The sequence below is a fragment of the Myotis daubentonii genome, chromosome 3 (assembly GCF_963259705.1).
Source record: "Myotis daubentonii chromosome 3, mMyoDau2.1, whole genome shotgun sequence".
NCBI lineage: Eukaryota > Metazoa > Chordata > Mammalia > Chiroptera > Vespertilionidae > Myotis > Myotis daubentonii.
In genome coordinates this window covers 69,466,011-69,492,270 of record NC_081842.1, presented here as the reverse complement: position 1 = coordinate 69,492,270, position 26,260 = coordinate 69,466,011, and the positions used below count along the sequence as shown (strand labels likewise).

The following is a 26,260-nucleotide window of genomic DNA, read 5'->3' as shown; positions in this document are numbered from 1 at the left end:
GGTAATTAATCACTTTAACTATGAACAATCATGCTTAAGCTACATAATCTTTACTCCCTGGAATGGAGATAAGAAATGCCCTAACTTTTGTAATAGAGATTGATAGGATTGAATCAACTGGTATAAATACAGATGTAACAAGACAGCAAGAGACAGAACTTAGAACGCAGAACTTAGAAGTCAGAACTTAGAACACAGAACTTAGAAGAGAACCAAGAAGACAGAACCTACACAGAACCTACAGACAGAAGAACTTCGCTGGAGAGAACATGGCAAAAGATCCTGGACTGAACCTGACTACAGAAATTGGCAAGAGAACCTGACTAGAACCTGGTGACTGAACCTGGCTGGAGAATCTGGACAGAACCTGGCTGGAGAACCTAGCGAGGGAACATGGCTACAGAACCTGGCTGGAGAACCTGGAGAACCTAGCAAGAGAACATGGACACAGAACCTGGCTGGAGATGCTAACCAGAACTTCGCTAGAGATCCAGAGCAGAACCTCTCTGGAGATCCAGACCAGAACTTGGCTGGAGATCCTGGCTAGAGATCCTGGCTAGGCTGCTGATCAACTGAACGCTGTCTCCGTGTCATTCCTTCTTCGCTGACTCCGTCCACACCTTTGGGGACCCCTGGACCCGCTGGGGTTGGACCCCAGCATCATTGGCTGGTGGGCATGGCTTGAGCGTACCAGAGGGATGGTTAATTTGCATGTTTCTCTTTTATTATATAGGATTTTCCTGGCCTCATCCCATTTTAGCATCCTTCTCTTTCCTGCTTTCTTTTCCTCCCTCCCTTTGACCTTTCCTGGCCCCTCTCTGTCTCTCCCTCCTCCCTTCTTTCCCTTCATTCCCCGTGTCTGTCTCCTTCTTACTCCTCCCACCCTCCCCCACCATTCGCCTTTCCCTTGTGAGACTGTACCCTGCCTCCCTCCTTCCTTCCCTATTATTACCCCCACTATACCCCACCATGTTCACTGGTTTCACTTCCAAACCTTCCCCTTTCTCTGGGACCTGCTTCCAGCCCCGCCTGAGTGTGCTTTGATATTAAAGCTTTCGTTTGGGGGGCATTAACCCCCAGCCCAGGGCCCAGCCTCAGGCAGGCCTTCGCCACCAACCCCTCCGGACTACCCGATGCCATCCTCCTCCCATTCCCTGCCCAGGGTGCCCCAACTTCTAGTCAACAAAGTACACTTAACGTGCCACCAACCTAACCCTGGCCAGTGTCTCTGGGGTCCAGCCCTCGGGGAAGAAAGCAGTACCCTCCTTAGTTGCCGGGAGCCGGTCCATCCTTGCTGTTTCAAGGGACCTGGCATATATGGCATATGGTTCTTAATATGTTTGCTCACCTTCTTGGCGCTGTGTTTTAACCAAAGTCACCTCTCCGAGAAAGGTTGAATCCCCAGGTAGGGATTTCCCCTGAACTTAGGGAGGGAATAAAACCCCTCAACTAAGTGCCAGGCGGGTAATTAATCCCTTTAACTACGAACAATCATGCTTAAACTACATAATCTTTTCTCCCTGGAATGGAGATAAGAAACGCCCTAACCTTTGTAATAGAGATTGATAGGATTGAATCAACTGGTATAAATACAGTTGTAACAAGACAGAAACTCTCAGAACTTAGAACAGAATCAAGAAGACAGAACCTACACGGAGCCTAGAGACAGAAGAACTTCGCTGGAGAGAGCATGCCGGAGGATCCTAGAGAGGGACTGGCCTCGGAGCCTAGAGACAGAGCCTAGCGGGAGAACATGGCAAGGGATCCTGGACTGAACCTGACTACAGAGATTGGCAGGAGAACCTGACTGGAACCTGGACACTGAACCTGACTGGAGAGCCTGGACAGAACCTGGCTGGAGAACCTAGCGAGGGAACATGGCTACAGAACCTCGCTGGAGATCCGAAGCAGAACCTCTCTGGAGATCCGGGCTAGAGATCCTGGCTAGGCTGCTGATCAACTGAACCCTGTCTCCGTGTCATTCCTTCTTCGCCGACTCCGTCCACGCCTTTGGGGACCCCTGGACCTGCTGGGGCTGGACCCCGGCACTTAGTGTCCGACTCTGCCCAACCTAAGCTGCACCTGCCCTCCCAGTGCCTGGTCCAGCAAGTGTGGCCGAGGCCCGCGTGGCCCGGTCGCTGCGAGCACTTCTGCCCGGAAGGCCTCGGACCGTCCATCCTTCTGTCCCAATGCCCTCTTCCCATGTCTGGGAGCGGCTACCTGCTTCACATTACCTGCATCCTACCCTTCACTGGGTGAAGCTGCTCCTCCCCCCACACCCTGGGGTCGCCACCCCCTCCCTCGTGCAGCCCCGCATTCCCTTCCCTTTTCCATTCCTGCGTCTTTTTGTTGTTCCCTTTCTGTATTTCTGGTTCTCCTCTTGGCCTGTCTGCATGCAGGCCTGCCTTCCCCTCCCTCTCCTTTCTTATCCCCTCCTATCGTATCCTATCCTACCTACCTACCCCGGGCCTCACAACTTCCTGAGCAGGGGGCAGGTCTGCAGCCTGTTAAATGGTCACTACGTGATGGTGTCCTGGACAATTTGCATATTCCTCTATTATTAGTATAGATATGAGTGAAATCATATGGTTCTTAGTTTTTTTCCTGAATTATTTCACTTAGCATAATGTTCTCAAGGTCCATCCATGGTGTTGCAAATAGTGCTATTTCATCCTTTCTTATGGCTGTGTAATATTCCATTGTGTATGTTTACCACATCTTTATCCAGTCCTCTATTGCAGGACACATTGGTTGTTTCCATGTCTTGGTCATCCTGAATAATGATGCAGTGAACATAGGGGTACATGTATCTTTGTGAATATCTGATTTGGAGGTTTATGTGTATATCCCCAGGAGAGGGATTGCTGGGTGGTGTGGTAGCTCTATTCTCAATTTTCTTGAGGAATTGCCAGACTGCTTTCCATAGTGGTTGTATCAGTCTACATTCCAACCAGCAGTGAATGAAGGCTCCCTTTTTTCCACAATCTCTCCAACAGTTGTTATTGCCTGTCTTGTTGATAACGGGCACTCTAACAGGTGTGAGGTGGTATCTCATTGTAGTTTTGACTTGCATTTCCCTAATTGCCAGTGAGATTGAACACCTTTTCATATATGTATTGGATACTCATATGTCTTCTTGGATGAGGTGTATTTTCAGGTCTTCTTCCTACTTTTGATTGGGTAGTTTTTTTGTTTGGTATTGAGTTTTATGATTTTTTTACATATTTTAGAAATTAAACTTTTGTCAGAGCTACTATTTGCAAATATCTCTCATCTGGTTGGCTGTCTCTTTGCTTTGTTGTCAGTTTCTTTTGCTGTGCAGAAGCTTCTTAGTTTTATATAGACCCACTCATTTATTTTTACCTTTACTTCCTTTGCCTCTGGGGTCAAGTTCATAAATTTTCTCTAAAACCAAGGTCCATAAGTTTGGTACTATATTTTCTTCTATGTAACTTATTGTTTCAGGTCTTATATTTAGGTTTTTGATCCATTTTGAATTGACTTTTGTATATGTGGACAAACTGTAATCCAGTTCCATTCATTTGCATGTGGCTTTCCAGTTTTCCCAGCACCATTTATTGAAGAAACTCTCTTTACTCCATTGTGTGTTTCTGGCTTGTTTGTCGAAAATTATCAGCCCATATACGTGTGGCTTTATACCTGAGCTCTCTGTTCTGTTCCATTGATCTCTGTGTCTGTTTCTCTGCCAATACCATGATGTTTTGATGATTGTAGCTTTGTAGTATACTGGTATTTTGAAGTCAGGTAGCATGATACCTCCAGCTTCGTTCTCTTTTCTCAGGATTGCCTTGGCTATATAGGGTATTTTGTGGTTCCATACAAATCTGATAATTTCTTGTTCTATTTCTTTAAAAAATGTGACACTGGAATTTAGATGGGGATTGCATTAAATATGTATGTTGGTTTCAATAATATGGCCATTTTAATTATATTGATTCTTCCAATCCAACAACATGGGATATTTTTCCATTTTGTTGTGTCTTTTCAATCTCTTTTAATAATGCTTTGTAATTTTAAGGATATAGATTTTTCATGTTCTTTGTTAGGTTTATTGCTAGGTATTTTATTCTTTTGGTTGCAATTGCAAAAAGAGTTGCTTTTTTAATTTCTTTTTCTGAAGTTTTGTTATTAGTATGTAGAAAGGCAATGGATTTTTGCACATTGATTTTGTATCCTACAGCTTGACTGTGTTTATTGTTTCTAGTAGTTTTGTGGTAGAGTCTTTAGGGTTTTTTATATACAGAATCATGTCATCTGTGGAAAGCAATAGTTTTATTTCTTTTCCGATTTGGATGCCTTTTATTTCTTTCTCTTGCCTTATTGCTCTGGCTAGGACTTCCAGCACTACATATCCTATCTAATAATAGACAAACATGGTAATTAACCATACCACAGCTATGCTTCCCATTGACTAATCAGCAGGATATGCAAATTAACTGTCAACAAAGATGATGTTCGGCAGCCACGCTGAAGTGAACAGGAGGCTTGCTTGCTCCAGTGATGGAAAAAGCCAAGGTTCCCCGCCTGCCGCGGCCCAGCTCTGAGCTCCAGAAGCAACAATGTTTCAATTATAGAAGCCAAACAAACCCCAGATACCTGCTTTCAGCCAGCAGAGGCCTCAGAGCTTAGAGCGCCAATGATGGCAACAGAGTTTCAATTTTAGAAGCTAAGCAAACCCAGATACCTGCTTTCAGCTGGCAACAGCCTCAGAGCTGGAGCCGGGCCTCAGAGCTGGAGCCGGCTCTCAGCTCCAGTGACAGCTAGAAGGTAAATAAATCCCAGAATAAAATAATGAAAAGAAAAAAAAAAAAAAAGGCTGGGAGCTTCAGTCGCCTGCCAGCCTGAAAACGGCCCTCGGCTCCTCACCCAGGCTGACCAGGCACCCCAGTGGGGACCCCCACCCTGAAGGGGGTGTGACCAGCTGCAAACAGCCATCAGCCCCTCACCCAGACTGGCCAGGCACCCCAGTGGGGACCCCCACCCTGAAGGGGGTGTGCCCAGCTGCAAACAGCCATCAGCCCGTCATCCAGGCTAGCCAGGCACCCAAGCGGGACCCCCACCCGTGCACCAGACCTCTATCCTATATAGTAAAAGGGTAATATGGAAACTGACCCTAACAGCAGTACAACTGGGAATGACTGGTCACTACGACACACACTGACCACCAGGGGACAGACGCTCAATGCAGGAGCTGCCCTCTGGTGGTCAGTGCGCTCTCACAGGGGGGAGCTCTGCTCAGCCACAAGCCAGGCTGATGGCTGCCAGTACAGCGGTGGTGGTGGGAGCCTCTCCGGCCTCCTCAGCAGCGCTAAGGATGTCTGACTGCAGCTTAGGTCTGCTCCCCGCTGGCAAATGGACATCCCCTAAAGTGCTGCCAGGCTGCCAGAGGGATATCTGATTGCCATCTTAGGCCCAATCCCCTGGGGAGCAGGCCTAAGCCAGCAAGTGGTCACCTCCGAGGGGGTCCCAGACTGCGAGAGGGCACAGGCCGGCCTGAGGGACCTCCTACTCCCGAGTGCACAAATTTTTGTGCACCGGACCTCTAGTGCAAAGTGTCCTCTTGGGAGTTCAACCCAGAGACTGGGAGTTGGATCATTCGCTACGACATGTGCTGACCTCCCTGGGGCGGTGTGGAATGAAGAAAGGCCCTGGCAAGCAGCTGGGGAAGGGAGGCCCCGGACGGCAGCTAGGAGGCCCCTATCAGCCCTGATCGCTGGCCAGGCGTAGGGACCAATACTAGAGGTGAGAGTGGTGAGAGTGGACATCTTGTCTTGTTCTTGATCTTAGGGGAAAAGCTTTCAGTTTTTCACAGTGAGTATGATATTAGTTGAGGATTTATCATCAATGGTCTTTATTATGTTGAGGTCCTTTCCTTCTATTCCTATTTTATTGAGTGTTTTAATCAATCATAAATGGATGTTGTATCTTATCAAATGCTTTTTTCCACATCTGTTGACACAATCATATGATTTTCATCTTTTCTTTTGTTAATGTAAAGTATTATGTTGATTGATTTCCATATGTTGAACCATTCTTGTGTGCTTGAAAGGAACCCCACTTGATTGTGATGTATTATTTTTTGGATGTACTGTTGTATTCGATTTGCTAGTATTTTGTTAGGATTTTTGCATCTGTATTCATCAGAGATATTGATCTGTAATTTTTTTTGTGTGTGTTATCTTCACCAGGTTTTGGTATCAGGGTTATATTGGCCTTGTAGAATGTGTTAGGAAATATTGCCTCTTTTTCAATTTTTTTGGAAGAATTTGAGAAGGATTGGTTTTAAATCTTTAAGCATTTGGTAGAATTCACTGGTGAAGCCATCTGGTCCTGGACTTTTGTTTTTTGGGAGGTTTTTTATAGTTGTTTCAATTTCCTCACTACTGATAGGTCTATTTAGATTTTCCAGTTCTTCATGTTTTAGACTAGGAAGGTATGTTATTCTAGAAACTGTCCATTTCTTCTAAGTTAGTAATTTGGTGGCATATAGTATGTCATAATATTTTAGTATGATCCTTTCTATATTTGTTATGTCTATGGTGACTTCTCCCCTCCCATTTCTGATTTTTTAATATGGGTCTTTTCCCTTTTTTCCTATTGAGTCTAGCCAGGGTTTGTCAATTTTATTAATCTTCTCAAAGAACCAGCTCTTTGTTTTAATAATTTTTTTGTATAGTCTTTTTGTTCTCTATTTCATTCAATTCTGCTGTAATTTTTATTTTATTTTTTCTGCTGACTTTGGGTTGCTTTTGTTCTTCCTCTAGTTTTTTAAGATGTGGTTGTAGGTTGTTTTCTTAGGACTTCTCTATTATCTCAAGACTGTACTTATATGAACTTCCCTCTTATTACTGTTTTTGCTGCATCTCAAAAGTTTTGATGTGTTGTATTGTCATTTTCATATGTCTCTATATATCTTTCAATCTTATCGTTTATTTCTTTTTTGATCTAGTCATTTTTTAGCACTATGTTGTTTAATCTCCACATGTTTTCGGGTTTCTTTGCTTCCTTTTTGCTGTTGATTTCTAATTTCAAGGCATCATGGTCGGAGAATTGCTTGGTATAATTTCACTTTTCTTAAATTAGTTGATGCTAGTTTTGTGATGCAGCATATGGTCTATCCTTGAGAATGTTGCATGTGCATTGGAGAAGAATGTATAATCTGATGTTCTGAGATGAAAGCTTCTATAAATGTCAGTTGTGTCCATTTGGTCTAGTGTTTCCTTTAAGGCCAATACTTTATTGATTTTGTGTTTGATTGATCTATCTAAATTGTCAGTGGAGTGTAAAAATCACCAACTCTGATTGTTTTGATCTGATTCTTTCTTTAATTCTGTGAGTAGCTCTTTTATATGTTTTGGTACTCCTTTGTTGGGTGCATATATATTAAGAAGTGTTATGTTTTCTTGATGTATTGTCCCCTTTATCATTATAAAGTGTCCATCTTTGTCTCTTGTTATCTTGAAATATATTTTGTCAGATATAAGTATGCTTATACTTGCTTTTCTGTGGATGTTACTTGCTTGAAGAATCATTTTCCACCCTTTATCTTAGAATCTTCCTTTGTTTTGCAACTTAGATTTGTCTCTTGTAGGCAGCATATGGTTAGGTTTTGTTCTTTGATCCACTCTGCTATTCTGTGCCTCTTTATTGGTGAATTCAGACCATTTACATTTAGGGTAGTTATTGATGTATGAGGATTTCCTTTAGCCATTTTAGCTTTTATTTTCTGGTAGCTTTGTGCCTCCATTGGTTCTTTTCCTTTGTGTTTCTGTCTGTTGTTTTTGTTTGGTGGTATTTCATACATTTTCCTCTACTTCCTACTTTATTAACCCGTGTGTCCTGTTTTGGGGATTCCGTTCTCCCATACATTTCACCTCTGATGGAAGTAGTGCTGATTAAAGAACTACAGTTCTCCTCCAACATTTTATTTTGAAAATCTCTGAGCTTTTGATTGTCTCAACTAATAGCCCTTCTAGGTTTTCTTTCAATTAAACATTTATGTGTGCAGCGTGATAGAGTTGGAAAGATTACTTTTTGAAGCCAGGAGGCTTCTTGTTTGTGTGTTTTCACTGACCATATGATGAGGACCAATCACTTCACTATTTAAAATGAGGTTAGATAAGTGCCCTCTAATTTCTCTTCCTGATCTAAGATTTTGTGCTTCTATTCTGAAAATTAGAGGGCCTGTGCATGAAATTCGTGCACTTGGGGCTGGGGGGAGCCCTCAGCCCGGCCTGTGCCCTCTTGCCATCTGCGAGCCCTGCGATTGATCACCCCACAAAGGGAGGCCCTGCCCACCTTCTGCAGCACTGCCAGCTGGGTAGCCTGGGCCTCCCTCTGCAGGGTGATCGATCATGGAGTTCCCCCGATCAATCGCCCTGAGAGGGTGGCCTGGGCCTCCCTCTGAGGGGTGATCATGGAGCACGCCCTTCCCCCCCATCAATTGCCCCACCGGCTGGTGGCCTGTGCCTCCTTCTGCGGGGCAATCATGGGGCAATAGTGGGGTCCCCCGACCAATCGCATCGCACCCGCCTTGGCTGGCCTGGCGCCAGTGCCTGTCATAGCCTGGTAGTCCAGACAGTTGTTTGCTGTTCAGCCGTTAGGTCAATTTGCATATTATGCTTTTTTAATTATAGATATGAAGGAATTGTGCTTTTAAATATAAAGTAAATTCAGGAGAACCTTTATTAATGTTGATTGCTTAAATTAAGGTTTCTTTATTAGAAATTAAAAGATATTGAGAATAGGTGGTAGAAATGACATTTTAGAAGGGTCATTTTATAAAGCTGAAGTTGCTACTTAAAGATTAGTAGAAGTAAATATGATATAGTGGGGTGAAATCTTTATTTAATATTAATATATAGGAGATAGTGTAGTAGAAGTTTGTAATTTCTGTATCTTTTATTGCTATTGGTTACATGTAAGTCATTATTATAGAAATCTAAACTTTAAAAAATTAGCTCTCTGAGACTGAGTTTTTTTAGCCTTGTAGAAAACACTAGATCTGTCATTAGAAAATAAGTTAACTTTTATTGAACTTCTATTCTAGAATTGTGCTGTCTAGAACTTTCTGCAATGAAGCAATATAAGCTGTACTTTTCATGACTAGAGTCACTAGCCACATGGGGCAATTGAACATGAAATGTAGCTAGTATAAGTGAATACCTGAAATTTAAGTTTTATTTAATTTTAATTCAAATAACCACAGGTGGCTTAGTGGCTGGGACAGTGCTCTTCTAGGAAGTTCTGAGCACTGTGTCAGAGGATAATTTGAATACGAGTTCTAGTTCTCTCCTATGTAATTTCCAATTACTGCACTTTACCAGATCTTTGCTTAATCTGAAATGGTCTTCCTAGCCTATGAAAATCTTAATATTCAGAGCATAGCTTAAATGACACCTCTTGCAAAGCATTTCCTGATGTCTAGACTATGATAAATGGCACTGTCTTATTACAGTAGTTTCCATTTGTCCACCACGGATATGTTCGAAGAACCCCAATGGATGCCTGAAACCGTGGATAGTACCAAGCTCTGTATACTATGTTTTATTTTTATTTATTTATTTATTTATTTATTATTGCTTAAAGTATTACAAAGGGTATTACATATGTGTCCTTCCCCCCCCCCCCGCCCTTGACAGTCCCCTAGCCTCCCCTATCCCCCAGTGTCTTATGTCCATTGGTTATGCTATATGCATGCATACAAGTCCTTTGGTTGATCTCTTACCCCCCTCCCTCCTGCCCCCCAACTCTCCCCGGCCTTCCCGCTGCAGTTTGACAATCTGTTTGAGGCAGCTCTGCCTCTGTATCTATTATTGTTCAAAAGTTTATAATGGTCTCTATTATCCATGAATGTGAGCTCTGTGTATACTATGTTTTATACAGTAAGAGAGTAACAATTACAGTAAAATAAGACAATTGTAATAATATCTATATATTTAAAGAGCCAGGGGCCATCGCAACCAAATTGACGACAAAACAGGCTGCATGGGGTGACCAGGTCGGCAGGAGGGTTAATGAGGGATGACCAAAGGACTGAACAGCAGGCTGTGTGAGGCGACCAGGCCGGCAGGGGGGGCAGTGAGGTGTGACCAGGCTGGCAGAGGGGGGCTGTTGGGGGCGACCAGGCCAGCAGGTGGGCAGTAAGAGATGACCATGCTGGTGGGAGGGGGGCATTTGGGAGCGACCAGGTCGGCAGGCAGAAGCGGTTAGGGGTGATCAGGCTGGCAGGGGGGCCAGTAGGGGCGATCAGGCAGGCAGGCAGGCAGGTGAGCAGTTAGGAGCCAGCAGTCCCAGATTGGAGAGGGTGCAGGCTGGGCTGAGGGGACCTCCTCCCCTCCCCACCCCCTACCCCCCGCATGAATTTCGTGCATTTGGCCTCTAGACTGTAATAAAAGTTATGTGAATGACTTTGGGGCCATTATTAAGTAAAATAAGGATTATTTGAACACAAGCACTGTGATACTGCCAACAGTCAGCTACTAAGTGACTGTTGTGTATTCAGAGTGGATATACTGAGCAAAGGGATGATATACATACTGGGGGTATGGAGTGGGATGTCATAAGATTTCATCACATTATTCAGAACTGCACAATTTTAAACTTATGAATTATTTCTACAGTTTTTCATTTAATATTTTCTTAACCTCAGTTGATTGCAGGTAACTGAAACTGCAGAAAGTGAAACCACAGATGGGGGTGGGGCTACCCGTCTGTACTGGGAGACTCTTCCTGCCATGATGGATGCACAGTGAATGGCCGATGGTATCCCTTCCAATCCTGTTCCACACTGTCCTCTCTGCTCTAAGATACCACTTTAAAAATTGCACCATCTGTTCTGTCATACATTTTTTTTCTATTATTTTAATATGTCCCATTAAAAAATATACTTTCTTTAACCTCATTTTTCTTGATCTTCTGTCTGATCTCTGCCTGACTTTAGAGTAAAATTCCTAACAAAAGTTACCTGTATACTAAGTGTTCTCCAATCCCTCTTCTCACTTTTTTATATAATAGCTTTACTAGGTATATGTGACATATAATAAGCTGCACATATGTAAGGTGTACACTTTTATAAGTTTTAACAAAATGTAGACCTGTTAAATTACCAGTACAATAAAGGTAATGAATGTTATCCATCATCCCAAGAGTTTTCTTAGGTCCTCTGTTAAATCATCTATCTTATCACTTCTCCTCTATCTCAAGCAAACACTGACCTGCTTTCTGTCACTATAAAGTAGTTTGCATTTTTTAGAGTTTTCAATGAATGGAATCATACTCTTTGTATTCTTTTTCAGTCTTCTTTGAGCATAATTATTGTGAAATTCATCCATGTTGTTGTGTGTATCAGTTTATTTTCTTTTATTGCTGAGCAGTATTTTGTTACATGTATATTTAAAAACATTTTTGATGTTGATTTTTTTTTTTAGAGCAGTTTCAGTTCAGAGTAAAATTAAATTGAAAGTACAAAGTACCCCTGGTGCCTCTCACTCTAACCTCCCTCTCCCCTTCCAGGATGATCAACAGATCATCATCCCCTACCTAAGTGGCACATTTGTTACAGTGAACCTACACATCATTATCGCCCAAAGGCCATAGTTTACATTACAGTTTCCTCTTGGTGTTGTACATTCTGTGTCTTGTCAAATGCATACTGAATGGCATGCATCTGCCAATAGAGTATACAGAGTAGTTTCATTGCTCTAAAAATTGTGTGTTCCACTTATACATTTCTCCCACCCCTCAAACCCTTTACAACCACTAATCTTTTTGCTTTTCAGTTTTGTCTTTTTCAGAACATCATATAATTGGAATCTTAACCTTTACAGATTGGCTTTTTTAACTTAACAGGTGCAATTTAAGGTTACTTTATGTCTTTTTGTGGCTTGATAGCTTATTTCTTTATAGCACTGAGTAGTATTCCTTTGGATATACCACAGCTTATCCATTCACCTATAGAAGGATACCTTGGTTGCTTCCAAGTTTTAAAAATTATAAAACTGCTAGAAACAAAGTGCAGGTTTCCATGTGGACATACGCTTTCTACTCATTTTGGCAAGTATCAAGGAAAACAATTGCTGAGTCCTATGATATGAGTATATTTGGTGTTGTAGAAACTGCCAAACTTTTCCAAAGTGGCTGCACCAATTTTCATTCTTACCGGCAATGAATGGGAGTTCCTATTGTTTCATGTTCTTGTCAGCATTTGGTGGTGTCAGTGTTTGGATTTCCACCATTCTGATAGGTGTATAATGGTGCCTCTTTTCTTATGGTTATTTACCATCTGTATATCTTCTTTGTAAGGTATCTGTTTAGGGTTTTGACCCATTTTTTTAATTGGATTGTTTGTTTTCTTACTGTTGAGTTTTGAAAGTTAATTTTATATTTTCAATAATGGTCCTTTATTAGATACGTCTTTTGTAATTGTTTTCTCCCGCTCTGTAGCTTGTCTTCTCATTCTTTTGATATTGTTTTTTGCAGAGCAGAAATTTGAATTTTGATGTTATCCAGCTTATCTCTCATTTCTTTAATGGATCATGTCTTCAGTATTGTATTTAAAAAGTTATTGTCATAACCAAGATCATCTAGATTATTTTTATGTTAACCTTCTAGGAGTTTTATAGTTTTGTGTTTGACATTTAGGTTGGTGATCAGTTTTGAGTTAATTTTCGTGAAGAGTGTAAAGTCTGTGTCATATTTTTGCATGTGAATGTCCAATTATTCCAGTATCGTTTGTTTGTAGACTCTCTTTGCTGCATTATATTGCCTTTGCTCCTTCATCAAAGATCAGTTGACCACAGCTATATGAATCTATTTCTGGGCTCTCTGTTTTATCAGTCTATTTGTCTTTTTAATCAATGCCATACTGTCTTGATTAGCTTTATAGTAAGTCTTGAAGTCAGTGGTGTCAGTTTGGTTGTGTGTTTTGTTTTGTTGGCGGTTTCTTTAGCTGTGCAGAAGTTTTTCTTATTATGTATTTATTTACTTATTTTAATATATTTTTTATTGATTTCAGAGAGGAAGGGAGAGGGAGAGAGAGATAGAAACAATGATGAGTATCATTGATTGGCTGCCTCCTGCCCCCCCCCCCCCGCACTGGGGATCAAACCTGCAACCCAGGGCATGTGCCCTTGACCGGAATCGAACTCGGGACCCTTCTCTGTCCACAGGCTGACACTCTATCCACTGAGTTAAACCAGCTAGGGCTTATTTATTTTTTTAATCCTCACCCAAGGTTATGCTCATTGATTTTAGAGAGAGAGGAATGGGGGTATGGGTGGGGAGAGAACGAAACCTGATGAAACAGAGAACATTGATTGGTTGCCTTACCTATGTGCCACAAATGGGGATCAAACATGCAACCCAGGTATGTGCCCAGACTGGAAATCAACACTGTAACCTTTTGGTATACCTGACAACATTCCAACCAACCAAGCGACATCCGCCGGGGCAATGTGCAGAAGTTTGTTAGTTTGATAAAGTCCCATTCATTTATTTTTACTTTTATTTTCCTTGCCTATGGGGTCAAATTCATAAAGTCTAAGACTGAGGTCCATAAGTTTAGTATCTATGGTTTCTTATATGTAATTTATTGTTTTAGGTCTTATATTTAGGTCTTTATCCATTTTGAGTTAATTTTTGCATATGGGACAAACAGAAAATAAAAAGATTATACAAAAAAATTACTGCAACGAATACCTGGTTCTTTGAAAAGATTAATGAAACTGGCTAGACTCACTAAGGAAAAAAAAAGAGAAAAGACTCAAAGAAAATGTCAGTGTTTTTCATTTTAGCTACTCTAATGGATGTGTTATGGTATATTTTGTGATCCTATTTTGCATTTCCCTAATGATGTTGAGCATCTTTCCTTGTGCTGTTTGGTGATGTCTGTTCAGATCTTTTGCTTATTTTTTATTGGCTTGTTTTTTTGTGTGTGGCGTTTTGAGAATTTTTAAAATGTATTTTGGATTAAAGTTCTTTATCAGATATTATTCCTTTATCAAAGATGTTTTGCACAGATTTTTTTCCATATTAAGTGTAATGTTTCAAAAGTGTCTTTTTGAAGTGCAGAAACGTGGTGTTTTTTTTGTTAATCCTCACCCAAGGATATTTTCCTTATTTATTTATTTATTTATTTATTTATTTATTTATTTATTTATTTATTTATTTATTGAGAGAGAGAGAGAGAGAGAGAATATGGAAGGGGTGTGGGGAAAGACAGAGAGAAACATTGATGCCAGAGAGACACAGCCACTGGTTGCCTCCTGCACATGCCCCAACTGGGCCAGGAATGGAGTCTGCAACCAAGTTATGTGCCCTTGACCAGAATTGAACCTGTGATCCTCTGTCTGCAGACTGACACTCTAACCACTGACCCAAACCGGCTAGGGCAGAAACTTTTTATTTTAATGAAATTCACTGATTATGCTTTTGGTCACGTATCTGAGAAATATTTACCAACCCAAGATTAAAAAAACTTTATTTTTGTGTTTTCCATGTGAAATTTAGAAACAGTTTGTCAATTTTTATTAAATGTCCAATTGGATTTTGATTGGGGTTTTCTTGTACCTCTTTTTATGCATGTTGATTCTTCTATACTTCAAAGAGTATCTTTATATTTATGTGGGTTTTAAATTCTCAGCAAATTTTGTAGTTTTAATTGTACAGGTTTTTCATAGCTCTTGTCAGATATATCCCTTTTTCATCTTTTTGTATGTGTGATACTATTCTAAACAGCAGTATTTTAGTATTTTTCTCCACTTTTTTTATTGCTAATACATAAAGACAAAACTGATTTTTACATGTTGATCTATGTCCTACATAAGGACTTCTACTGTCCTTGCTAAATACAGTCTGACAGCTGTAGAGGGCAACACCTCATAGACTCAGGCAGTATGTGATTACCAGAGGGAAAGGGAGGTGGGGGGAGGTATAAGGGAGAAAAATGGTATGGATGGGGTCTTGACTTGGGGTGGTGAACATACAATACAGATGTATTAATAGAATTGTACACCTGAAACCTATAGAATTTTATTAACTATTGTCACCCTAATAAATTCAGTAAAAAACAAAGAAATAAACCATAAAAGATTACTGGGGGTGTGTAGCTATATAATCTATAATTCTGTCTCTAAATAGGAAGCAAAACTTTTCCTCTTTATAATGTGAACCCTACTATCTTGAGAGTATCATTTTAATATTGAAAATTCAGATTATATATTAGAGAGAGGCTTTATTCATGGAGACTTAGCACCAGGAGGAGTCAGGACGAGAGGAAAATAGTAGGCTTTAGGTCAGCGGTTCTCAACCTGTGGGTTGCGACCCCTTTGGAGGTTGAACGACCCTTTCACAGGGGTCAAGTCACCTAAGACCATCGGAAAACACATATATAATTACATATTGTTTTTGTGATTAATCACGATGCTTTAATTATGTTCAACTTGTAACAATGAAAATGCATCCTGCATATCACATATTTACATTACGATTCATAACAGTAGCAAAATTATAGTTATGAATTAGCAACAAAAATAATTTTACGGTTGGGGATCACCACATGGGGAATTGTATTAAACGGTCATGGCATTAGGAAGGTTGAGAACCACTGCTTTAGGTGAATCAGAATATTTGTTCAAGGAAGTTTGATTAAGTGGCTCTGTAATATTAAGCTTATTTAAGTTGGTATTATAGAATTGCAAAAACTAGGAAACTGTTGAGGAGATTAGATGTTTTGTGTATTATCAGTCAGCATGTTGTTGTTGTTTTTGGACACTATTGTGGGACTGGTCCTCACATATAGTTTGTCAGTCCTGATCTTCACTTCCAACCCAGCACGGAAAGTCCTTATGATACAACCTGTCTCACATATTGTAAATGGAGTTTCATGAAGTACCATTAATCATTTCGCTGTATAAGTTTATTTCAACAATGGTCCTTTTAAAAGATAAGCGCTAGAATGTCACTTTTCTGGTAAAAAATCTCTCCTGGTTTCCTACTGTATTCAGGATTAAAACCAAGTCTTACCTATGTGGCCTGGCCCCCTGCCTGCCATTTTTCCTTTCCTTTTACTCAAGGGACACTCAAGGGACACTCTTACTCTTTCACTTCTTTCAAGTCTCTGTTCCAGTGTCCTCTTCAAAATGTTTTCTTTTATCACTCTTAGATAAAAAAAAAAGCTATGGTGCTACCTTAAAATAATTACCATTCCTCTTACCTTTATTTTCCTCTGTAGTTTTTACTATCTGATATTTTTTATTTTCTTGATTATCTGTTTGTCTGATAAGAATATATCTTCAGAAGGACATTGATATCTTTTCAGTACTATGCCCAGCTTCTAGAACAGGGTCTGGCAGAAGTACATACTTAATACATACTGATAAATGAATGCCCTCAGTTATCTCAACAATTTTTTGGTATGTGATCCAGGTTTTCGCTTTAGAATATAAGATCTTCTGTGATCCCAGAGTTAATTCTTTCTAGTTATGACATGACAGGAAGTTAGATATTCTTCCATATTCTAATAGTATTTGATTTTGCACTATATCAGTAGTTTTCCATTTTATAATTTCATTTTGTTGTTGATGCTCTACTCTTCCATGCTTATTTCTGTTTTGAATGTGGATTTTATTGAAAATACTTTTTTGCTGCATTTTCAAAGTTGAATAACTTAAACATCAGTTTAAAACAATTCACATTTATTGTTGAATTTGCTGGTGGTAGATTTGATTAATTTAAATTGTATTTAAGTATGCTGAAATTTTTAAAAATATCTAGATGCTGTGATTTTGCTAGTTTCTTAAAAATATATACTTATTTTAGTTGCTTCAAAAAAGTATTCTAAATTCTGAGGCGTCTGAAAGGAGATCTTTGGAGGTATTGTTTGTAGTTGGACACAGAATACAATAAATGTTTCATTTGTAGAGTATTTGCACATACCTATTTTATAGATCCTAACATTTGAAAGATCCTGGTGGGGGTTGAGAGGGGAGTGCGGGCTAGAAGTCAATGGGGAAAAAAAAGGACATCTGTAATATTTTCAACAATAAAGATAAATTTAAAAAACCAACAGGACAGTATTAAAGATTTGTGATGACTTCTATTACTTTTGGGTTCATTGCTGGGAGTGGGAGAGGTAAGAAAGTGAATCAATGCCAATTTATTCACACTTACATTTCAAATACTTTAATGTGATCTCTAATAGGAATCTCATATATTTTTTTGTTTTTAAATAACCCATAGAAGTTATAGTACATGAGTCATTATATTTTCTTTTTCTGTCACAAGCTTATTTTTAACTACATATATTTTCAGGTGATTTGTATCCTCTGGGCATTCTAAATCCTGACTGAATTACTCTTCCAGTTATTTTCAACCCTTTTTATCTAATAGCACTCATAAACTAATTACTAAAATTCCGCAGCACACCAAAAATGTATTATATTTTTTGCCCATCTGACAAAAAAATAGGTATAATTTTGATTCATTCACACTGGACTGCTATTGTTGTGTTGACTGTTGTCATTTTTTCAATTTGATAATCTAAGAGAAAAGAGGTCAGGAATTGTATGTTTTAAAAATTCTTCTGGCACACTGAAAATTGCTGGACTATTCAGATACACATGAAAACTCCAAATAGTTGTATTTCCATAGTTATAGTGTTTTCATGAGAACTACATGTAGTGGAAAAGCACTCCTTTCTCTTTTTCTCTGAAAGATAAGTTCAATTTAATTAATTAGTTAAGGATACAAAACTTAACATAAATCAAGTAGACTCACAGAGCAGAAACAGAGCATCATATCTTACCATGTTTTTCCAAGGCCCCTAGATTGTACAGTAGCCAGGAACACCTTATGACAAGTTTAGGGTCTTGCAGATATGAAAGGTTCAATCCTTTGCTGTTCCTTAGGCTCTTTATATTCTAAGCTTACATCACCATTAATGAAGTACATGCTTCAAATAATTTAACTCTTCAGTAATAAAGATTTATGTTTCTCCAGGACACAATGTGTATGGGGAAGTAGTGGGAGGGGGAGTAGGTTAAATGTTCAGGAGACCTTGAGTAGTGAGGCATTATAATATTGACTTTGTGGTCCAAGAACCACAATGGAAAATCTGTTTCATGGTTTTAAGATTCTGTGGGGGAAAATCTTATTCAGAAGTGGTTTAGTGAGAGAACCAAATTATAAATACTTTGTAGGGTAATATTCTTGCTCAGTGGTTTAAGAGTGGAACCAAGAAAAAAATGTACATCAATATTTACTTTTGCAATTAACATAAAACTGCTCAGAATATTTTTGTAGGAAAAAATTAGCAAAAATCACTCATTACCTCCTAGATATTAAAACAAAAAGTGAGAAAAACCTGATATTTACATTAATACTAGTAAAGTTGAATACATTAAAATAGCCATTTATAGTTATTTGGTCAATATCTACTCAAGCTCTTCTGTCATTAGGGCAGATTTGGTTCTTGGTGAGGACCCTCACCTTCTCACTTTGTTCTGATATGGCAGAGAGAGAGAGAGAGAGAGAGAGAGAGAGTTCTAGTCTCTCTTCCTGTTATAATGCCAGCATGAGGTTCCCACCCTCATGACCTCATATAAATCTAATAATCAAACAAAGCCCCACTTCTAGATACTGTCACTTTAGAGGTGAGGTTAGGGCTTCAACATAAACTTCAAAGCGCTGAAAACATTCAGTTCATAATACTTTCTTTATCCTATATCTTGCCTACTTCCACCTGAAGAGGGTAATTCTGTTTATTTTTAATTTATTTTTATTATGAAAATTACTGTAAATCACCTGACATCAAAGAACACAAATAATGAAAGTTCTTTCTTTAATCTTCAGGAATCCCATTTCCTAGGAATAGCTAATATTATCTGCCAGTATATACAAAAAGTTGTCATCAGTATGTAAACATGCATATGTAACTTATATTTTACATTTAGGTCGTCAGTTAAGCTGTGTGTGTGTTTAGTGTAAAGCAGAGATGTCTCCAAATATTCAGCTGTCTTTTTAGCATGTCTTCACTAATTCATTATCCCCTGCCACACACTCATCTATAATAATAAAAGCATAATATGCTAATTAGACTGGACAGCTGAATGACCTTCTGGACAACATTCCGGACAAAGCCAGGGCTATAAGGGCTGAGGCAGCCTCTGCGGCTGTAAAGGTCAAGGCAGCCACCGAGATTGCGAGGGCCAAGCCCCTTGCATGAATTTCATCCATAGGGCCTCTAGTACAACATAATTAACTGTATTGTATACCATACTAGAGGCCTGGTACATGAAATCAGCAAACAGGTGGGATTCCCTAGGCCTGGCCGGTGATCAGGGCCAATTGGGACCGGGCCAGTTGGGGCCTGCAGGCTGGGGGGGCTGGGGGGAGAGACAGGGCATGGGAGTTTGGCCGCAGGCCCCAATGGGGGAGCTAGCCTTCGGCCCCCCTGAGAAAGGGACTGCGTCTGCTGCCACCCAGCCTTGATTTCCCATCCCAGCCCAGGGCACAAAGGCCCCGGCAGGGTCAGGAGAGGAGGTAACAGTTGTCAGGCCGGGCGCGGAAGGAACGGATGCCAGACGCTGAGCCCATGCTGGAGCCCGGATGCCAGACGCCGAGCCCATGCTGGAGCCCCACCACTGTGCATTTCCCCACCTCCCTTCATCCTCCTTCCTCCACCACCATACTGCCACTGAGGCCTGCAGGCGGGGGGGGGGTGGGACTGAGGGAGGTTTGCTGGATGGGGGGAGGGACCGTGGGAGGTTGGCTGCTGGCCCCGAGGAGGGAGTCAGCCCTCCGCCCTCTTGGAAAAAGGACGGTGTCCTCCGCCACCCATCCCCAGTTTCTCATCCCAGCCCGGGGCCTGCTGGCCAGGGGGAGACCACGGGAGGTTCGCTGGCCAGGGGCAGGTTGGCTGTGGTAGTGCACTGACCACCAGGGGTCAGCTCCTGCTTTGAGTATCTGCCCTCTGCTGGTCAGTGTGTGTCATAGCGACTGGTCGTTCTGGTCGTTCAGTTGTAATGGTCACTTGGACTTACATATATATAGATGCCATTATATATGTTGGTCTGTGTAATTTTCAATTGTTTTAGGATACTAATAGTAAGATTTTTATTGTTTTTACTTTAATATTTTTCTCTCTCCAACTGGACCTTTGTTGCTTTTGAAATATTTCTTAGCTGTTATGGTCCTTTGTCTAGTTTCAAGAATTTTTATCAGGCTTTTCACTTCAATTGCATAAAATTTGTGTGTTAATATGGGGAGGTTTGCCCTTTATATAGTATTATGTATTTTTATCTAGGAATATGATATAGCTTTTATTTATTCCAGTCATTCAGTTTTATAGGTTCTTTACAGCTTTATTTATGGGTGTTTTAAATATTAATGCTTTGCAAATATTAAGCTTTTTTCTGCAATAAATTTGTAAATGTAACCACCTATTATAACACGATGCTTTTATATTTTGCATGCTTTGTAAGCAACCATATTATTGGTTCTAATGCCCTTTACTTGCCTTCTTAAGTTTTTCAGGTAATGGGTTTTCAAATTGTGTCTGTTCCTTTCTAATATTTTTTTTTCTGTTTCTTTCTCTTATCTCCTTACATTGTACTTTTCAGTCTCAATTGAACAGTGATGATAAACCATCTTGACTTGATTTTTCTTAATAGCTATATCCCCTTTTTATTTTATTGTGATACCATTTTAGAAGAATCAACTTTATTATTAAGAATCCTTTTCTCAATTGTTCAATTTAAAAAAAATCAGATTATTAATGAATGTTAAACTTTATTAAATGCCTTTTTAGCATCAAATGAAAAAGTTGTGTGAGATTTCAGTGTGATGAGTAGCCTCAAATATTCTTACATTCTTAGAGTTTCTACTTGCTCTTTGAGTCTTTTTCTTTTATTTCATAGTATGTGAGTATTTTAATTAATATTCAAAAATTTCTCTTTAATTGTCTTTATATTTTCTGGTTTAGTACTAGGCTTATGATATAGGTTGCTAAAATCCATTAGAATAATTATGTTTTATGTTTCAGATTAATTTTAAAAACTTCGTAATTATCTACACTTGAAAGCATGTCAGAGCATGATGGTAAACTTTTTGGAGCATGATACTTTTTTGAGACAATGCTTAAAAAACCCCTCTTTCTTCCATAGCTGATAAGAATTGTTAGTACGTTTTTGTAATATCCTCAGTCATTTTTTTTTGGATGGTAAAATTTGCCCTCTTTTATCTATCTATCTATGCCCGTCCTCATTTATTTTTCATGAATTCATTAATTTATGTGTTTTTTTTTCTCTCTCAAAAAGGTTCATGGAAATAATTTGTAAAGTTTTTGTTGTTACTTAGAAATGTTTGAACGTATTTAAGCAGATTTTTCTTCAGTGATACCCTTCCGCATTTCTGTATTCATTTAAAAATATTTAGACATAACTCTAAACTTTAAAGGTATTGTTTATACTTTCTATTTTGAGTGCTTATATTGGTTTACTTCTTAGTTTGAGATTTTTTGGGGGTGGGGGGAATTAGGAGTCAGAACGCATATGTGAGTTGTAAACTCTCCAAGGACTATGTTTTATATTTTAATATAGTTGTCAGTGATCAGTGTCTTATTTGACTTTAGTATTCATGAATATCAGTCTTATTTCTCTTAAAATTATTTAGATTTGGTCCATTGCTTTAAGGAAGAAGTTTGTTGTAATTTTATTTTAACTTTCACTTGTGGCATTTTTTTTTTCTTTATCTGTGAAATGGGAAAATTTATTTTACTTTTTTGTTTGTTTCCTAAATTAATGTTTTCTGTCAGTTGGTGTATCTTAAATTAAGTTTTTATAGAGATTTTGATAGAGAGGACCTTCAAAGGAAGATACTTTTGTATTATATGTGGTTTAACAGATCTATACATGAATTAGTTATATATTGCTGAGTAACAAATTACTCTAAAACTTAATAGCTTTAGAAGAACATAGACTTATTATCTCTTAGTTTCTTTGGTCCAGGAATCAAGTCATGGCTTAGCTAGGTTCTTTGCTTCAGAGTCTTATGAGAATGCAGTCACGGTGTCAGCTCAGGGCTGGGATCTCAACTGAAGAATTGACTGGGGCAGGATCTGCTTCCAAGCTTACCCTTGGCCCAATCTAGTGTTTTTTCCACTGCAACACATATCGTTGGGTATTTACTTTATTTAAAAGTCACTCTTTGGGTCTTACATCCAACACCAAGAACATGTGTGTGAGTATGTGTACCCATAGGAGGGGAAGAAAGGAGGGAGAGTAAAAAAAGGGGAGGATGATTTTAGCACAATATATTTTTAAGAACTATATTTTTTCCCCCCTATAGGTGCCTTAGCTGGACCAATTATTGTGGAGCCACATGTCACAGCAGTATGGGGAAAGAATGTTTCATTGAAGTGTTTAATTGAAGTGAATGAAACTATAACCCAAATTTCATGGGAAAAGGTACATGGCAAAGGTTCACAGACTGTTGCAGTTCATCATCCTCAATATGGATTCTCTGTTCAAGGAGAGTATCAGGGAAGAGTCTTGTTTAAAAACTATTCACTTAACGATGCAACAATTACCCTGCATAACATAGGATTTTCTGATTCTGGAAAATACATATGCAAAGCTGTTACATTCCCACTTGGAAATGCTCAGTCCTCTACAACCGTAACTGTATTAGGTAGGTATGCTTGAATTATGTGTTTTGGTGGTAGTTCTGAGGATTATACTAAAAATATTTTAAAGAATTCAAAATTATTGGAATTATATATAAATTTAGGTTTAAAATAGGTTTTTCAAGTTCTGTATTAAAATCCTTTGATTCTAAGTTCTTAATTTAAACAAACTCTTTTCCCTACCTACCTACCTACCTACCTATGTAATTGTATGTAGGTATTAGCTATTTTACTTTTTTCATGAGATTATTTTTTATTTATACTAAGTTCTGAGTTTTTTTGACATACTTCCAAAAAGTATTTTTATTGATTTTTAGAGAGGAAGGGAGAGGAAGAGAGAGATAGAAATATCAATGATGAGAGAGACTCATTGATCAACTGTTGTCTGCATGTCCCCACTGGGGATCTAGGCTGCAACCAGGGCATCAAACCGTGACCTCCTAGCTCAAAGGTCAACACTCAACCACTGAGCCACACTGGCTGGGTATGCCATACTTTTTAAAAAATATGTTTTTATTGCCCTAGCTAGTTTGGCTCAGTGGACTGAAGGGTCCAAGTTTCATTCCAGTCAAGGTCACATGCCAGGTTGCAGGCTCGATCCCCAGTAGGGGGTGTACAGGAGGCAGCCAATCAATGATTCTGTCTCATCATTGATGTTTATATCTCTCTCTCCCTCTCCCTTTCTCTCTGAAATCAATCAATCAATCAATATATATATATATACACACACACATATGTATATGTATATATACGCATATATATGCGTATATATGCATATATATGTGTATATATGCATATATATGTATATGTGTTTTTATTGATTTTAGAGAGGAAGGAAGACACAGAGGAAGAGAAATAAACATCAGTGTGAGAGAGAAACATTGATCGGTTGCCTCCTGTAAGCACTCCAACTGGGGACCAAATCTGTAACTGTGAATCATATAGACGATCTTTTGGTGCATGGGACGAGGCTAAACCAATTGAGCCACACCAGTCAGGGCTCTTTGTCATACTTATTTTCTGTCAAGTTTTCACCTTGTAATTAAATTGAAACCTTTAAATAGCTTTTCCATTTTTTAAAAGGACTTTCTTCTTGGAGCCATTGACACTTCAGGTTTGTATTTCAAATAAAATTTTATTTCTGCAGTCATGGATTTGCATAGCTATTTGAATCCTGGGTTATTGTTCCTAATGAAAGATCTTTTCTGTCTGATAACTGTTAAAGTTTATTGTGTAATTTAGAATGAGCTAATGTATTAGCATTAAGATAGCCACTTGCAGTGAAAGATAAACCAATTTGGAAATGCTGGTGAGTACTTTTGAATAATAAAATAAAGATTAAGGAGTTACAGTACCTTAGACATTTCCACCCAAAGTGGGACTCCTTTAGTGGGGCAGTCTCTGCTTCAGATCTGCCTATTTACCTGTCAAGGATTTTGTCAGTTCTGCTGATAGCTCCCCCTACTCCATACTTTTTCTTTACTTTTCTCCCAGATGTTACTTCCCAATAAGCCTTTAGTACTCCTCACTTGGTCTCAGTGTCTGCTTTCAGAGAAACAAATAAGTACATAGCCCCTAACATTTAACCCGTTGAGTGCCAGCCAATATCCTAGGAACTATGCTAAAATTGCCAAGGCATTTTTGCTTATTTTACAGCAGTTTAGAAAAAAATTATGAATCGCAAGTAAATGAAGTTACATATTCAAAAACTTAAGGAAACCTCTACTAACTTTGTTTTCATCTTTGACATATATTGTTTGCTGATTGTATTATAAAATACTACTAGAAAAAAAAATTTGAACAAAACATATAATAGTGACACTGCAGGAAGAGCGTGATAGTGCTCCCGGCACTTTTGGCAAAAGACAGGAGGAGCACGATTGCGCTCCCGGCACTCTAGGGGTTAATGCAGTAATTTTAGGGTCTCTTGAATGCAGGAAAACAATTTGGTCCAAATTTGTTATATATATAGTAGAGGCCTGGTGCAGGAGATTCATTCATGGGCGGGGGTGGGGGGTGTGGGGGGTGTGGGGGGGTGTCGCTCAGCCTGGCCTGCACCTTCTCCAATTTGGGATCTCTCTCTCACAATCCAGAACCACTGGCTCCTAAGTGCTCGCCTGCCTGCCCAATGTCCCTAACTGCTTTCCGGCCTGCCTGATGCCCCTAGCTGCTCCCTGACCGGCCAGATGGCCCTAACTGCTCTCCCCTCCTGGCCTGCTCCCCTAACTGCCTAACTGCTCTCTCCTGCCAGCCTGATCCTCCTAACTGCTCTCCCCTCCTGGCCTGATCCTCCTAACTGCTCTTCTTTCCTGGCCTGATTCCCCTAACTGCCTATCTGCTCTCTCTTCCTCTCATGCCTTCAGACCCCAGGTAGGAGTGCTGAGAGCTCTCTGCCGAGGCCCGCTCCCATCCTGACGTGTGCCTCCGCGGGTGGGGGTGGGGGTGGGGGGCCGCTACCCCCGGCAGCAGCCTCCCTCATGTCTCAGTGGTGCAAGTACCTGCCCACCAGCTCCTGTGCACACGCATCCTGTTGAACAGTCGTGACTGGGACACCATTAGGACCAATTAGCATATTACCTCTCTATATATAGATTTTTATATTGAGAGATAGTATGCAAAAATAGAAATAAAATAAAAATTTTGAGGAACTTATATGTTTAAGACCCTATCCTAACGAGTGAGAAAATATAACTTACATTTATGAAAATTGCTATTTTTAAGAAATATTTTGATTGGAAGGCAAGGCATAAATATCTGAAAAATCAAGTACAGGCCAATTAAGTTCAGTGTCAAGAACATAATAGGTAGTTTGTAAATGGAAGAGAAACCTGGTGGGAATAATTTATTTTTGCTTTAAACTAGGAATTTCTCCTAAATTAATGCAGCACTCAGTGCTTTAAAACTCAAGACTGTTTACAGTATAAGAGTAATTATAATTTTACCCATGCTTACTTCTTTAACTTCACCTATTTCATTCCTTTCTGTTCCTCTTGCAGAACTCAAATTTTACAATCCTAATAAACTATTTGTAGTTCTTTTAACACCTGTCCACGTTTTTATGTTTGTCATTTTGCCTGGATTGCCTTGTTATTCCTTCTATCTCTCTCTTCCTACGTTCTTCTATTTAACCACTGTCCATCAAAACACATTCTTTTGGAAGCCGTTCTTGAAAGATCTACTCCCTCCACAATTTGATGATTTTTATTCTTTTGCCCAGGGGTCCTCAAACTTTTTAAACAGGGGCCAGTTCACTGTCCCCAGACCTTTGGAGGGCTGGACTATAGTTAAAAAAAACAAACAAACAAAAACTATGAACAAATTCCTATGCACACTGCACATATCTTATTTTGAAGTAAAAAAACAAAACGGGAACAAATACAGTATTTGTATTTTCATGTGGCCCGCGGGCCGTAGTTTGAGGACCCCTGCTTTTGCCATTGTATGTAGAGCGTGACTATATTGTAGCAGTTACCATACTGTTCATTATATTTTTCCCCCCACTGTAAACATGTGGTGGGCTACAACTTTGCACTTTAAAATCTAACATGATATCCCTCA

At 39.4% G+C, this 26,260-nt stretch overlaps 1 protein-coding gene across 2 annotated transcripts in view; it reads left to right on the top strand.

The window, feature by feature from the left end:
- NECTIN3 (nectin cell adhesion molecule 3) overlaps nt 1-26,260 on the top strand; it is a 136,680-nt gene that overhangs the window by 26,247 nt on the left and 84,173 nt on the right. For both annotated transcript variants that reach the window (XM_059687884.1, XM_059687882.1), the window contains exon 2: nt 22,366-22,707. In XM_059687884.1, the coding sequence (XP_059543867.1) occupies nt 22,366-22,707 (342 nt within the window). The remainder of the gene's footprint in view (nt 1-22,365; nt 22,708-26,260) is intronic.